General features: G+C 39.2%; 3 protein-coding genes across 3 annotated transcripts; 2 read left to right on the top strand and 1 right to left on the bottom strand.

Annotated features, from left to right (window-relative positions):
• Positions 1–4,461: 4,461 nt before the first annotated feature.
• LOC115227112 lies at positions 4,462–5,493 on the bottom strand. Its single transcript, XM_029798033.1, has one exon. The coding sequence runs from the start codon at positions 5,491–5,493 to the stop codon at positions 4,462–4,464; it is 1,032 nt and encodes a 343-aa protein (XP_029653893.1).
• Positions 5,494–6,238: 745 nt separating this feature from the next.
• On the top strand, positions 6,239–6,868 carry LOC115227110. The gene has a single exon (XM_029798032.1). It carries the CDS (start codon positions 6,239–6,241, stop codon positions 6,866–6,868), a length of 630 nt encoding a protein of 209 aa, XP_029653892.1.
• A 709-nt stretch (positions 6,869–7,577) lies between these two features.
• On the top strand, positions 7,578–12,259 carry LOC115227109 (glutamic acid-rich protein-like). Its single transcript, XM_029798031.1, has 5 exons — positions 7,578–7,620; positions 9,841–9,915; positions 10,061–10,443; positions 11,027–11,140; positions 12,170–12,259. Exons 1-5 carry the CDS (start codon positions 7,578–7,580, stop codon positions 12,257–12,259), a joined length of 705 nt encoding a protein of 234 aa, XP_029653891.1.
• The last annotated feature ends 818 nt before the right edge of the window (positions 12,260–13,077 follow it).

Here is a 13,077-nt window from a genome sequence, read left to right as displayed (position 1 = left end):
CAAAAAACTGAAGAGTCGGACAGCGAGGATGATTCTGATGATGAAGAAGAAAATGTTGTCGGAAACGTTCAGAAAAATCTACAAGAAATGATGAGGATGAAACCGATGAGTTTGAAGAAGAATCTGACGAAGAAGAGGGGACTCCAGCAGTTGGCAACATTTTTCAGGACAACGAAGAAAGTGAAGAAGAGGAAAGTGATGACGAAAATTCTGATGTGCCCAACGGTTAGTGACTTTGAAATATATATTAGAGTCCCCTGTCTCTGTCATGATAGGGAACCTGGGTTCTGACGTAACAGTGGTGACATCAAAATGTTCTTTGAGTCCAATGGAGTCAATGTATCTAGAATAAAAAAGCAGAAAAGGTTTATCTGGCGAAATTAGGTCATATAGAACTGCCACGGCTATGGTGGGCACAGGAAGTTGCCAAATGCCCTTGATTTGGTGGGAAGTCTATTAAAAGGGAGAAAATTGTCGATAATTGTACCGGATGAAGAACAACAACAAGAGGAGGAGGCAACAGGGGAGAATGCCACCTTATTTGTCAAAAATCTCGACTATAACACAACAATGGAGTCACTCCAAGCAGCTTTTCCAAATTCATCTTCTGCCAGATAGTAGCTAAAAGAAACTTGCAAATATCTTGATGTTCCGAAAACTACTACTTATCTTTGGTTGAAAAAGAAGGATAAACCTGATCAGCGAGAGGGATCAAAAGCAAAAAAATTTCTTGATCAGCATAAAAATTATTGTGTTGAACAGATCGAACTTAACCAGGGAATTACTCTTGAGAGTTTCAGAATTCTTTTAAATTCTAATTTCACCTTATTCTAAGGCCTGTGGATAAACGATGTTTGCAGTCCGTCCATCCTTGGCAAATATAAATAAATTTCTCTTCTACCTACCCTTGAGCACCCCACATACAGCTGGCCATGTGAAAAGCACTCGTTCTCTAAAAATAAGCCTACTACCTTAAAGACTGTCCCTGGGCCTTGTTTATTGTCATAGCAAAACTTATCTTCAGCGGAAATTGTAGTCTCTTAAATCTATCGCAGGCCCTTTCATGGTCCATAATAACGTCGACCGATTATATATTCTTTCTCTGCCAGGGATTTTCATAATAAATCTAAATTTATATTAATACCATCATTAAGTGGAGCTAATATAGCTCGTTCACGCAGCCAGTCGAAATTCACGTAGTGTTCAGATAGTTCGGATAGACGGCATTCAATAATTCTTCTGCTGTTTCTACGAAAATACATAATTCTTCCGTAGCCTAATTTTCTGGTCGTGCATTTCTGAAGTGATTGCCCCATTTCCAATATCTAGAAGGATTTGTGGGAATATGCTATTAACGCCTTGTAAATGTGCATGTACTTTACATCTAAGCTAACCTTTTCACGTGTGTCCACAAATATGACGATTTGAGGCAGGCATTCAATTCATCCGCTGGCGTCCCTTTGAATAATTGGCAGCGTCTGTCTAAAATCACCTGCCAATACAACTAATGCTCCCCCAAACAAATGGTCGCTACAATTCTTGATATCTCTATATGTTCGGTCAACTGCTTGAATGCGCCTTTATGAGCCATCGTAATTCATCCCAAACAATTAACCTAGATTGCATAATTCTATTACCCGTAGTTGAGTCTAACAGCAGTCCTGACCTTGTTCAGTGTTGTCTAAGTTCCTCACCATTTAAGCACATCTTCCCTCGTTCTCTTTTTTGTTATATGGTTCATATTCTCTTGTTTGTTAACATTCTCAGATCTCTCTTTATAGGACATTCTTATGATTTTGTAAACGCGAATCAGTAATTTATATTAAATTTTACGTAAATTTATTTAGTGAAATTTATGTAAAGTGTATTATCCAATCAAAGCCATTATACTTAATTGCCTCTATGTTTAAAGGAATTGAAACTTTAGCATAATCGAACTTGTCTGTTTCGGTAAAGAAAATGATAATCAGCTTCATCTTTGTAGTATTATAAGGAAAAAAATTAAAGCCTGTTAAATCAAGGAGATTTAAATATAGGCAAATTGAAATTTACATGACTAATTTAAATTTTATTTGCCTCTATCTTTTAAGAAATCTAAACAGTAGCATAATCGAATTTGTCAGTTTCGGCAGTTAAAAGAAATCAATTATGTAAATCTCTAATAATTTTTGCTTTTTCCTTTTTAGTGGTTTTCAAAATCTGATAATTGCACAGTCTATTCATGGTCGATAACAATTAGAGCTTTTATTTTATTTTTTTAACGAAAATTTAACAAAAAAGAATTTATGTCATCGAAAAAAGATAGCTAAGCTAATAATGGCCTCACGAGGCTTGAAGGTTGTGGAGACCTCATCATGTGAGTCGAGGACTTTCTTGTCGTTCATTTTAACAAAAACGCAGAAAATATTTTTTTTAATTTTGGGCTTGAAGGTTTTGGGGACCACATCATGTGAGTCGAGGACTTTCTTGTGTCATTTAACAAAACGCAGAAAATAATTTTTTTTAATTTTTTGGCTTGAAGGTTTTGAGGGACCACATCATGTGAGTCGAGGACTTTCTGTTGTCATTTTAACAAAAACGCAGAAAATAATTTTTTTTAATTTTTTGGCTGAGGTTTTGAGGGACCACATCATGTGAGTCGAGGACGTTGACTTTCTTTCTGTTTCATTTAACAAAAACGCAGAAAATAATTTTTTTTAATTTTTTGGTTGAAGGTTTTGGGGGACCACATCATGTGAGTCGAGGACTTTCTTGTTGTTTATTTTACAAAAAACGCAGAAAATAATTTTTTTAATTTTTTGGCTTGAAAGTTTTGGGGGACCACATCATGTGAGTCGAGGACTTCTTGTTGTTCATTTTAACAAAAACGCAGAAAATATTTTTTTAATTTTTTACCTTGAAGGTTTTGGGGACCACATCATGTGAGTCGAGGACTTTCTTGTTGTTCATTTTAACAAAAACGCAGAAAATAATTTTTTTAATTTTTTGGCTTGAAGGTTTGGGGGACCACATCATGTGAGTCGAGGACTTTCTTGTTGTTCATTTTAACAAAAACGCAGAAAATAATTTTTTTTAATTTTTTGGCTTGAAGGTTTTGGAGGACCACATCATGTGAGTCGAGGACTTTCTTGTGTTCATTTTAACAAAACGCAGAAAAAAATTTTTTTAATTTTTTGGCTTGAAGGTTTTGGGGGACCACATCATGTAAGTCGAGGACTTTCTTGTTGTTCATTTTAACAAAAACGCAGAAAATAATTTTTTTTAATTTTTTAGCTTTAAGGTTTTGGGGGACCACATCATGTGAGTCGAGGACTTTCTTGTTGTTCATTTTAACAAAAACGCAGAAAATAATTTTTTTTAATTTTTTGGCTTGAAGGTTTTGGGGGACCACATCATGTGAGTCGAGGACTTTCTTGTTGTTCATTTTAACAAAAACGCAGAAAATTGACTTGAAGGTTTTGGGGGACCTCATCATCGAGGATATTCTTTCTTATTAAAATTTTTTGACAGGAAGGTTCTTAGAGGATATCAACCTTTTATTGTGCCTCATTATCGAATAACTACAAAAGGGAAGGTTTTGACAATTTGATCTGGTTTGTAACAATTTGAATGTGGGTGTGCACAGACAGACAGACAGACACACACCATACCATTTTATTATTAAGATTTATTTATAACCCCCAAGCTTGCACAACATGGCAAACCCAGCACAAACAGTCACAACTAACTAATCAAATGAAGGAGCAAGGAACGAAGGGATTGCTTGTGCCGATCAACATTAGCCTCCAAATCTTCATTACAGCCATCACATTACCGATGAAGAATCTCGTTATATTGAACAATCCATTAAATTTACTTATAACAATAAATTGAAAAAATAAAATTAATAGAAATCTGTCAATAGAGATTACCTTGTATCTAGCTTCGATTCACCAATCGCTTTTTTTGTTCAGATAGATCAGTCTTAAGATTAAGAACCATTCTCCAAGTTTATCCGGTGCAATCTCCAATAGTCTGAGTAGGGCGGATTTGTCAGTGGACACAAAGTCGGCGTCGTCAGCGTAAATCACTTCAGTTATTGACTTGTCATATAGACCTCTCAGCTCTCGTAAAGCAGCCTCAAGGTAGATCACAAATAACAGAGGCGAGAGAGAGTCTCCTTGGGGGGTTCCCACATTTGTTGGGAAGGATCTGGACGACGTTGTCCCAAGGCGAACAGTGAGGTCCGTTTTTGCCAATAAGACCTGTATCATTCTGATAGCATCTTCATCTAAGAAACTCCGTAGAACCCTCATGAGGAGATCGCGATGGATGGAATCAAAAGCTCTTGACATATCGATACCCAGGATTCTCGTGGCACTTTTGTATCTTTGGTGGGTTGCACACCGCCATCGGTGGCCCCAAAGAACATCTGCGGTTGAACGTCCTTCTCTGAATCCGCTGTGACTCGGTGACAGAAAGTCATTGACTTTGTCTCCAATCCAGAACAATCAGCGAGAGAACCTTCCTCAGGGAGTTTAGCAAAATGACTGGGCGGAGATTTTCTACTGGACCAAGAGGTTTGTTCGGCTTTTGAATAGGGATGAGAACTCCAGAGCCCAGTGGGAGTGAGTCATTTGTAGCAAACATATCGTTGAGAATGTTCGTGATGTTGCATAGAAGAGATTCGGGCCCGTATTTCAGCAGCTCCGCATTAATATTCTTGAGCCTGCTAACAGCCTTTGTAACTTCCTTCAAGGAGATTGTATTCTTCAGTCGTCGTGCTGGGCCAGAGAAAGGCGAGATTTGTTCGGTGTTAGCGTTAAATCGTTGTTCAAAATAGTCCGCAATGACTCCCACCTGTTCTCCCGGGTCAGATATTTGAACCCCATTACTGGTTTGGAGTCGAAGTTTGGGGCAGTTTTTCTTCCTCTTAAGCAACCGTAAAGCCATAAACGTGCGTGCATTATCTTTGAGGGCTTCCAGTTCTCCAAGACGGGAAGCCAGGATATCCCGGCCATATTGGAGGTTTAGGGTCTTTATTTGTTTTTGGATGGCAGCACGCCGGCCTTTCAGTGCGAGTTTGGTATCCATATCTTTGGTGTTCTCAGTGCTCAGCTTAAGCTCCTTTTGCACAACTGACAAGGCAAGAGCATCCGGGTAACACAGCCCGATAAGTGCGTATTTTTGGCTGCTTTCCAACATATTTATTTGCCGCCGAGTGAATGTTGGCTGACATTGCCTTCCAAGCGGCTGAAGGCATAAGTCCAGTTTCCATGTTTTTAGGGATTCATCGATGGATGATTTATAGAGGTTTCGAGTCGATAGTGAGGGAGCCAGTTTTTCTGTCAGGTATCTGTCCGATTTATGAGGGAATTGACGATTTGTTTTATCCAGCACATATAATTTCTTCAGATTGAATCTGCCGATGACTATCTTGTGGTCACTGTCAACGACCAAGCCCCCGTAAGAACAAGAGTCTTGTAGAAGCCATGTGTCTCTTTGGCGACACATAAAGTTCCCGTCTTCACCACGTCTCCTGCCAGTCCAGGTAGACTTGTGCCGAGCAGGGTGATCAAAGGCCGTGTTGCATAGGAATAGCCCGAGTGTTTTACAGAAATTAGCCAATAGGGCTCCTGGGAGGTTTCTATACCCTCTTCCGTCCAATAAAAGTTTCAGTGCCTCGACGGATGCCAGCCTTGGCGTTCCAGTCGCCGACGACAAGCAGGAGGGTAGACGATTGTAAGGATAGGTATGTCGGGGTCAGTACCTCATAGAATTCATCGATTTCTTCAGGAGCGTTGACGATTCTGCCGCTGTGCGCGGGGCGTATACGTTAATGACCGTTGCGACTGCATTGGGCCTGCCTTTACCGCCGATTTGTACTTGGATTGCTGAAAACCTATCTGTAATTCTCCACCAGCGTTTGACACCGAGCCTCTTGTGAATCACAAAACCTTGTCCATAGTGTCTGCAGTCGGAGGGTAGCAAGATCATTCGGTAATCTCCATAGGTTAGGTCCATTCCAGATTTTTGTTTGGTCTCTTGTAGACAGCCGATGTCCGCACGATATTTATCCATGTCATTACAGAGTGCTTGTTGTTTCCAGGTCTGGCAGAGTCCACGAACGTTAAAGGATAGAATTGATAGCCTGTCCGGTTGTACTGTGTGTGTTTTAGACATTGTGCAAGAGAGGTACGTCGCCACCTCAACGGACAAGACTGACGTGGTCGATGTATCACGCTCGGATACCCAAACTATGGAAAAATGGAGACTTTCGAAGAAGCTTGGCTCTCTGCTTGGAGACCGAGAAGACATCATGCGGAGAAAGCTACTGGCCGCTGTTGCTCTAAAATCCGTCATGAAAGATTGGCTACGATATTGCCCCGGGAACCCATCACTACGCTCTAGAATCTACAACGCTTTTGTCAAACCGGTACTATTGTACAACTCATCTACATGGGGCATCTCTGACACCGAACTAAAGAATCTTGACTCGTTTCACAGAAAACAGCTTCGCGTCCTAAATGGTCTGCATTGGCCTAAGAAAATTAACAACTCATCGCTCTACAAACTCAGTAACTCGGTGCCAGTCAGCCAGGACATCATAGATGGCCGCTGGAGGCTTTTCGGACACGTCCTGAGAATGGACCCGTCCTCACCTGCTTACCAAGCCATGGAAGAGTACTTTCTCTCGGATAGCCCAAAGTTTCGCGGACGTCCACGCACAACACTGCCGGTTGCGCTGGAACACGATCTGAAACACGTGGGCAAAACCCTGAAAAAATGCGAGGACTTGGACGAACTGCGATGGCTTGCACAAAACCGCAGAGGATGGCAAACGATGGTTAAGAAGATTGTATCGTGTGTGGCACGTGTGGGAATATAACTCTCTCCTTTCCTTGTTTATGTTCCTACGGGAAGTGCTAATAATAATAATAATAGATCAGTCTATTGACAAAATCGAGTGATGCAAATTTTTGAGTGCAAGAAAAGTGGCAGTTTTGGTATAGCATTGTTGAAGATTTATGCGTGTTAATTGTTCCATAGCCTCTCGCCTGGTAAACTATAGACACGCACGAATAAATTAACTTTACATTTTCCCATGTTTTGGCTCTGTTTGCTTATCAGAATCCAAGTCACTGTCACTATCTACAGAAACTGAAACTGTTTGATCGACTAGTCTATTCATAAAGGGTGTGAACAGTAAATTTGTTCAAGATTATCATTTATATCATATATTTTTACTGGAGTGCCACGCAAATTAGTAGGATGTTTGATTTCACGTCCATCCAAGCTGTGCTAATCCACCGAATAGCATCTAAGAGATAAATTTTTGGATGGTATCGATTGATTTATTATTTGAATTTTCTTCTTTAAAGACAATTCGCAACTTGATCGATTTTGTGGTAGTTTTTGATTTTTTGTCAAGTTTTTTGCAATATATATCTATCGTTGTTCGCATTTCAAGGTTAAAGACGGCTAATAGGATCAATGATTGATGTCAAAAGGCCGGCTTATGGCCCAAAAAATTCAAATTGGGATTACAAAATACGGCCGGTATTCGAAATGGAGAGATTCCGTATATCGAAAATAAAATGGCAGTGATGGTCTATGAGGTGAATCGGGACCAAAAGTTTAGTCAGTTTTTAAGGGAATTCTGGTTGCCTTAACCATTATCAGGGCTGGATGTGTACACTCCAGGCTCACTCAGACAATTGAATAAAACAGAATGAATTGATTTCTTGTTAATGCGTTCTATCAAAAATTTATTTTGCATCTTCATTAGAGTCTGAACGCTATTTCTAAGTAAGTTTAGATACTATATTTTTGACTAACACACTCTACAATCGTGCCTAACAGCCAGTATACTGACTTTTATTTTACGTCATTTAAAAACTGGGTCAACATTTGTTCAGATTTCAACTCGACAAATTCAAGTTCCCCTATAAGTGTATTACTTTTAAAGTACAGTCTTTTCTTGTTATCTCGTGTCATGTTAATCTGATTGTCAGTGACAATTTTCCGCACATTTTTGTCAATCTTCTGAAAATCCATCGGTTTTATGTCAATTTTTTGAGGTCTTAATAAGGTTTCCTTGAATTTTTTAAATCAATCGAATAATTCCAATTTACCTTTATAACAGATCTGTTTGTCGAAACTTCTGCCCTATGAGCCCCTTGTCTATTTCATCTTTGAAGTTCACCTTTGAATTTCAACTCATGGCTGTAAGCATACTTTTAAAATTGGCTATTGACGGAAAACATGTGATTAAAATTCATCTGGTTTTCTTTTGAGATTTTTCACAGGTAGGTCGTTTGTAATGGTATAATTACATTTGCTTGAAACCTCATGCCTTCACAAAAAGGAATATGAAATATAGTAGAATACAGTTTGGTTTTGAAAATATTTCTATCTCACATCCCACATTCGACGAAGAACGAAAATCAGCAGAGATGGCAAAATTCTATAATACCGTGCATAAACAAACAACTCACAGTGGGTCTAAATGACAAGAAAAGGAGTTATATCTTTAATATTTTATGTTAGAAATAAGATTAAGGTAGTTTTGATTTAAAACTACTAATGATCGAGAAGACGTTGCCCCTTAGAATCGCAGTGAAGATTCTTTGGAACAGCGATTGTTTCTCCCGAGGCTCACGTCCTCTTCGGGAGATTAATTGCCCGATTCTCCCAACAAGCTTCAGAGATTTGTTGGTCATGGCTCCGGATGTTTCTACGGAGATTTGGGAAAAGATCACGTTGTCCTTCAAGTTAGAATATTTCGAGATTTTTGAGTTCTTGAGCTTTTTTAGCGGCAGACCCTTGACTGAGTCGACTAAATTCGTCTTCGAGAAAGTGTTCATGCACGTGGAGTTCCACGCGAGGCATTTCCCATTAATCCACGGAAAAACTGCGACTTCATCAGGACGTTTTCCGTCTACACGATCAAGCACAACAGGTTCCAGTTCGGAAAGGAATCCAGCAGCTTGTAACGCAGCCAAAATGATATCGTTGATGGCGGAATGTCTGGGTGCACGGCCAACGCTCTTTCTGCATGAAAGGGGGTGTAATCCTTTGGTATCGACTTTACTACCACATCGGTATTGGCCCCCCGAGCAGATGCCGGGTCCAGGCAAAAACCGGTGACATTTTATTTTTCAAACTGTTTCTAGAAAATTAAATTCAAAATATCTCAAAAATAACATGAAAAATTTATTGTCATAAAACCTGGTATTTTGAAAAAAATTTTGAACTTCATCCAAGAATCGATATTAGCAATACAAGGAATATTATTTTTGGCCACAAATTATTAATTCTAGTCACTTTTTATTGAACGATTTTGGAATATAAAAACCATTTGCGTGGAAATATTTATCACAAAAATATCAATAAAATAAAATGTTTTCAAATCATTCATTTCTAATACGTCTATATAAATATTTGCCACTTTCGTCTTCAAATCTTCAGGAATTGTCGGCAAAACCGCGACTCAACTCATCACAGACATTGGTAGGAGAATTTTCTCGAAAACAAAAAACCGGAAAGAGACAAGCTGGCTCTTTCAGCAAAACTCGGTCGCCGTTTTCCGTGGAAACTGCCATTCAATTCGCAATGCAAAGTCCTTGCTCTCGTTTACTCTTTCATTTACCTACTCTAGTTAGCATCTAGCCTTTTCTTTACTTCAATTACTATTAATAATTTACAATTTAAAATATTTTATTTGCAAGAATATTTGGTAAAGCTAAAAGATATTAAATTATCATTTCACGTTATTATACACGTTAGTTCTCTGATGGTGAAAGTTGTTAAGTCGAAGAAAATTAAAAGTAATATTTAATGAATCAATTATATTAATAGACCAACAAATTGTTAAAGAAAAGAAAGAAAAAGTCCCCGAACCAGTTGTCCTCGAGGAAAGTGAATCCTCAGAAGGTACTAAGACCGATTTTACCAACCCATAGAGGAAATGCCAGTCATAAAAACGAACTTAAAAAAACACAAGCAAACCACACCCCTAACTAATCAAAACAGCAAAAAAAGTACTAAATAATATTCATCGACAGTGAAATTGATCCAGAAACACCCAAGGTCGAACAAGTTGTAGAAAAAGAGGAATCTGAAAGTGATGAGGAACCTCAGTACAAAATTGACAAAACCCCAATCCAAGCGAAACCAGAGGAGTCTTCTGAGGAAGAAGAGGACAGTTCTGATATGGAAGTCGAGGATGCTCCACAAAAAACTGAAGAGTCGGACAGCGAGGATGATTCTGATGATGAAGAAGAAAATGTTGTCGGAAACGTTCAGAAAAATCTACAAGAAAATGATGAGGATGAAACCGATGAGTTTGAAGAAGAATCTGACGAAGAAGAGGGGACTCCAGCAGTTGGCAACATTTTTCAGGACGACGAAGAAAGAAGTGAAGAAGAGAAAGTGATGACGAAAATTCTGATGTGCCCAACGGTTAGTGACTTTGAAATATATATTTAGAGTCCCCTGTCTCTGTCATGATAGGGAACCTGGGTTCTGACGTAACAGTGAGTGACATCAAAATGTTCTTTGAGTCCAATGGAGTCAATGTATCTAGAATTAAAAAGCAGAAAAGGTTTATCTGGCGAAATTAGGTCATATAGAACTGCCACGGCTATGGTGGGAACAGGAATGTTGCCAAATGCCCTTGATTTGGTGGGAAGTCTATTAAAAGGGAGAAAATTGTCGATAATTGTACCGGATGAAGAACAACAACAAGAGGAGGAGGCAACAGGGGAGAATGCCACCTTATTTGTCAAAAATCTCGACTATAACACAACAATGGAGTCACTCCAAGCAGCTTTCCAAATCATCTTCTGCCAGAGTTATCTATGACAGAGAGAGTGGGAATTCCAAGGGTTTTTTTTTTTTGGCTTTTTGATTATAGATTGGGTTATGTGGACTTTCCTTCCCGACAAAGTGCCCAAAAGGCCATGGAGTCTGTTTTTGAGGTTGATGGTCGGTATATTACTACTGATTTTGCTACAAGTTATATTATTCTTTTCTGATGTTTTAGGTCAGAGGTTGTCGACTGGAGGTGGTCGAGGAGGATTCAGAGGGGGTTTCAGAGGAGATTCTGACAGTTTTCGTGGAGGCTTTAGAGGAGGTCAAGGACGTGGATTCCGTGGCGGTGATAGAGGACGTGGAGGAAGTTTCCGTGGTGGTGATCGAGGCCGTGGAGGAAGTTTCCGTGGCAATGATCGAGGCCGTGGTTTTCGAGGTGGTGAAAGGGGAAAGAGAACTACCTTTTCATAATTTCTTAGTTTTATAATTTTCAATTTTTGATCGATTGTTGTTAAACTTGTTCATTTTTAAAAATTTTTTTAATCCAATTGAATTCCTCTACACATAAAGACGTCGGTATCCATAGTAAAGGATAGTTAGAATAGCGTGCAAGTAGAATTTTATCACTTTGGAAGCCAGGGTTACCTAAACTAGTTAGCTTAAGTTTCTTTTTTGAATGCCTTAAAAGTAATAATAATGAGATGTTGTGTGTTCTCCAACTATGCTATTTCAGTTTTGAGGTGAATCTTACCCAAAGCAAAGTGCCACAAAAAATATTTTGTTTTTTAAGCAAGTGATTAAACAACATTCAAAAAGTCTTGAGATCAAATGCAAAAGTGACTAAGCAACATTCAAAGATGCCGAGATCAATTCCAAAAGTGACTAAATTCTAATTTCAGCTTGAATGTGTCAAAAGAAACTATTTTGACGGTTCCTGTTATTCTTTGAAAGATATCATGTATAAACCAGAGAAAGGCAATAGTCAATTAAATTAAAAAAATTTTATTATTTAATTATAAAAAAGTGGGATGGAGTAACATCCAGATTCTATAAACACTACCAAAACTCCTTGCAAGTCCAGGAATCTACGCGAGCTTATATCCAGTCAATCGTGATCAAGAGAACATTGGAAAGCATGCGCCCGGAGTATAAACTCCTTCCTACAGCGGGGAAGCATGCAATTAAATCGGACTCGAGAACAATCACAAAAGTGGCCTGCCCTATAAAATGGATAAATGTACCCGTCGAAGACACTTGCTCAGGCTCGAAGAGGAGGAGAATCGACTGAAAGCAGACGCAATAATTAAAAATCAATTTTATCTGGACTTTTCAAATAAATATCATTATTTAATTATTACCTCGATTCTTCTCACAGAAACTAGCTTCGTTCTCTGAACTGCTTACACTGGCCGAAGAAAATCAACAACTCGACTATTTACAAGATCAGCAACTCGGGGCCAATTAGCCGGGACATCGTCAATGGTCTCTAGAGGCTATTTGGACACATCTTGAGGATGGATCCAACTTCACCTCCCTACGTGACCATAGAAGAATACTTCTTATCAGATGACGTAAAATTCCGAGGACGACCCAGAACAACCCTACCGGTTGTTTTGCAAGACTACTTGAGGCTTTTAAAGAAAACCCTGAAGACCTGTGATGATCTCGACGAACTTCGGATACTGACCCAAAACCGCGGAAGCTGGAAATCGTTGGTACAGAAGTACGTGTCATGTGTGGCACGTGTAAGAATATAACTCTTCTCTGTTTATGTCACTACGGAATGTGGTAAAATAATAATAATTATTGGTCGAAGGAAATTCTGAATTTTTTTTAATTGACTTTTATTGAAAAAGACAGTCAGAAAAGGAGAAAAATTGTTTAAGACTACGCAGTTTAGAGCGCCCTCCCAGCCTCGTGGATTTGCAAAACAGTTTCCGCGGATTACGGCAATGAAGAGGCGTTGAAGAAGCCAAAAAGACTCTTTCGGGTCGTCCCTCCTTTTGGCGATTCTTTTCCCCAAACCGCGTAGGAAACAAAGCGACTTGCGGCCAAAAACCCCAGAAGTCTCAATGGCGATGGGCATGAAAACAAAAGTAGAAAGGTGACCGTACTTCTGAATTTTGAGATCTTCAGCGCGATTGAAAGCGAAGCCTGGGTTGACGGCCGACATTCCTAGGTTCCCGTTGGAGAATGTCTCACACCAGGTAGAATCCCATATAAGGGATTTTCCCTGCTGGAAGGGGAATGTAGTTAAGCCGTCAGGGCGTTTGCCGTCACCTC

Source organism: Octopus sinensis, unplaced genomic scaffold, assembly GCF_006345805.1.
Source record: "Octopus sinensis unplaced genomic scaffold, ASM634580v1 Contig01801, whole genome shotgun sequence".
Classification (NCBI taxonomy): Eukaryota; Metazoa; Mollusca; class Cephalopoda; order Octopoda; family Octopodidae; genus Octopus; species Octopus sinensis.
Note: the sequence above shows the minus strand (reverse complement) of the source record. Positions and strands in the feature narration are given on the sequence as shown.

Bases quoted from the DNA above. Each gene is read 5' to 3' on its own strand.
- LOC115227112 (XM_029798033.1), bottom strand. From the start codon at position 5,493: ATGTGTCGCCAAAGAGACACATGGCTTCTACAAGACTCTTGTTCTTAC.
- LOC115227110 (XM_029798032.1), top strand. From the start codon at position 6,239: ATGGAAAAATGGAGACTTTCGAAGAAGCTTGGCTCTCTGCTTGGAGAC.
- LOC115227109 (XM_029798031.1), top strand. From the start codon at position 7,578: ATGGCAGTGATGGTCTATGAGGTGAATCGGGACCAAAAGTTTA. The intron at 9,916-10,060 runs GTACTAAGACCG...AAATTGATCCAG, and splicing joins GGAAAGTGAATCCTCAGAAG to AAACACCCAAGGTCGAACAA. The intron at 10,444-11,026 runs GTTAGTGACTTT...CTGATGTTTTAG, and splicing joins AAATTCTGATGTGCCCAACG to GTCAGAGGTTGTCGACTGGA.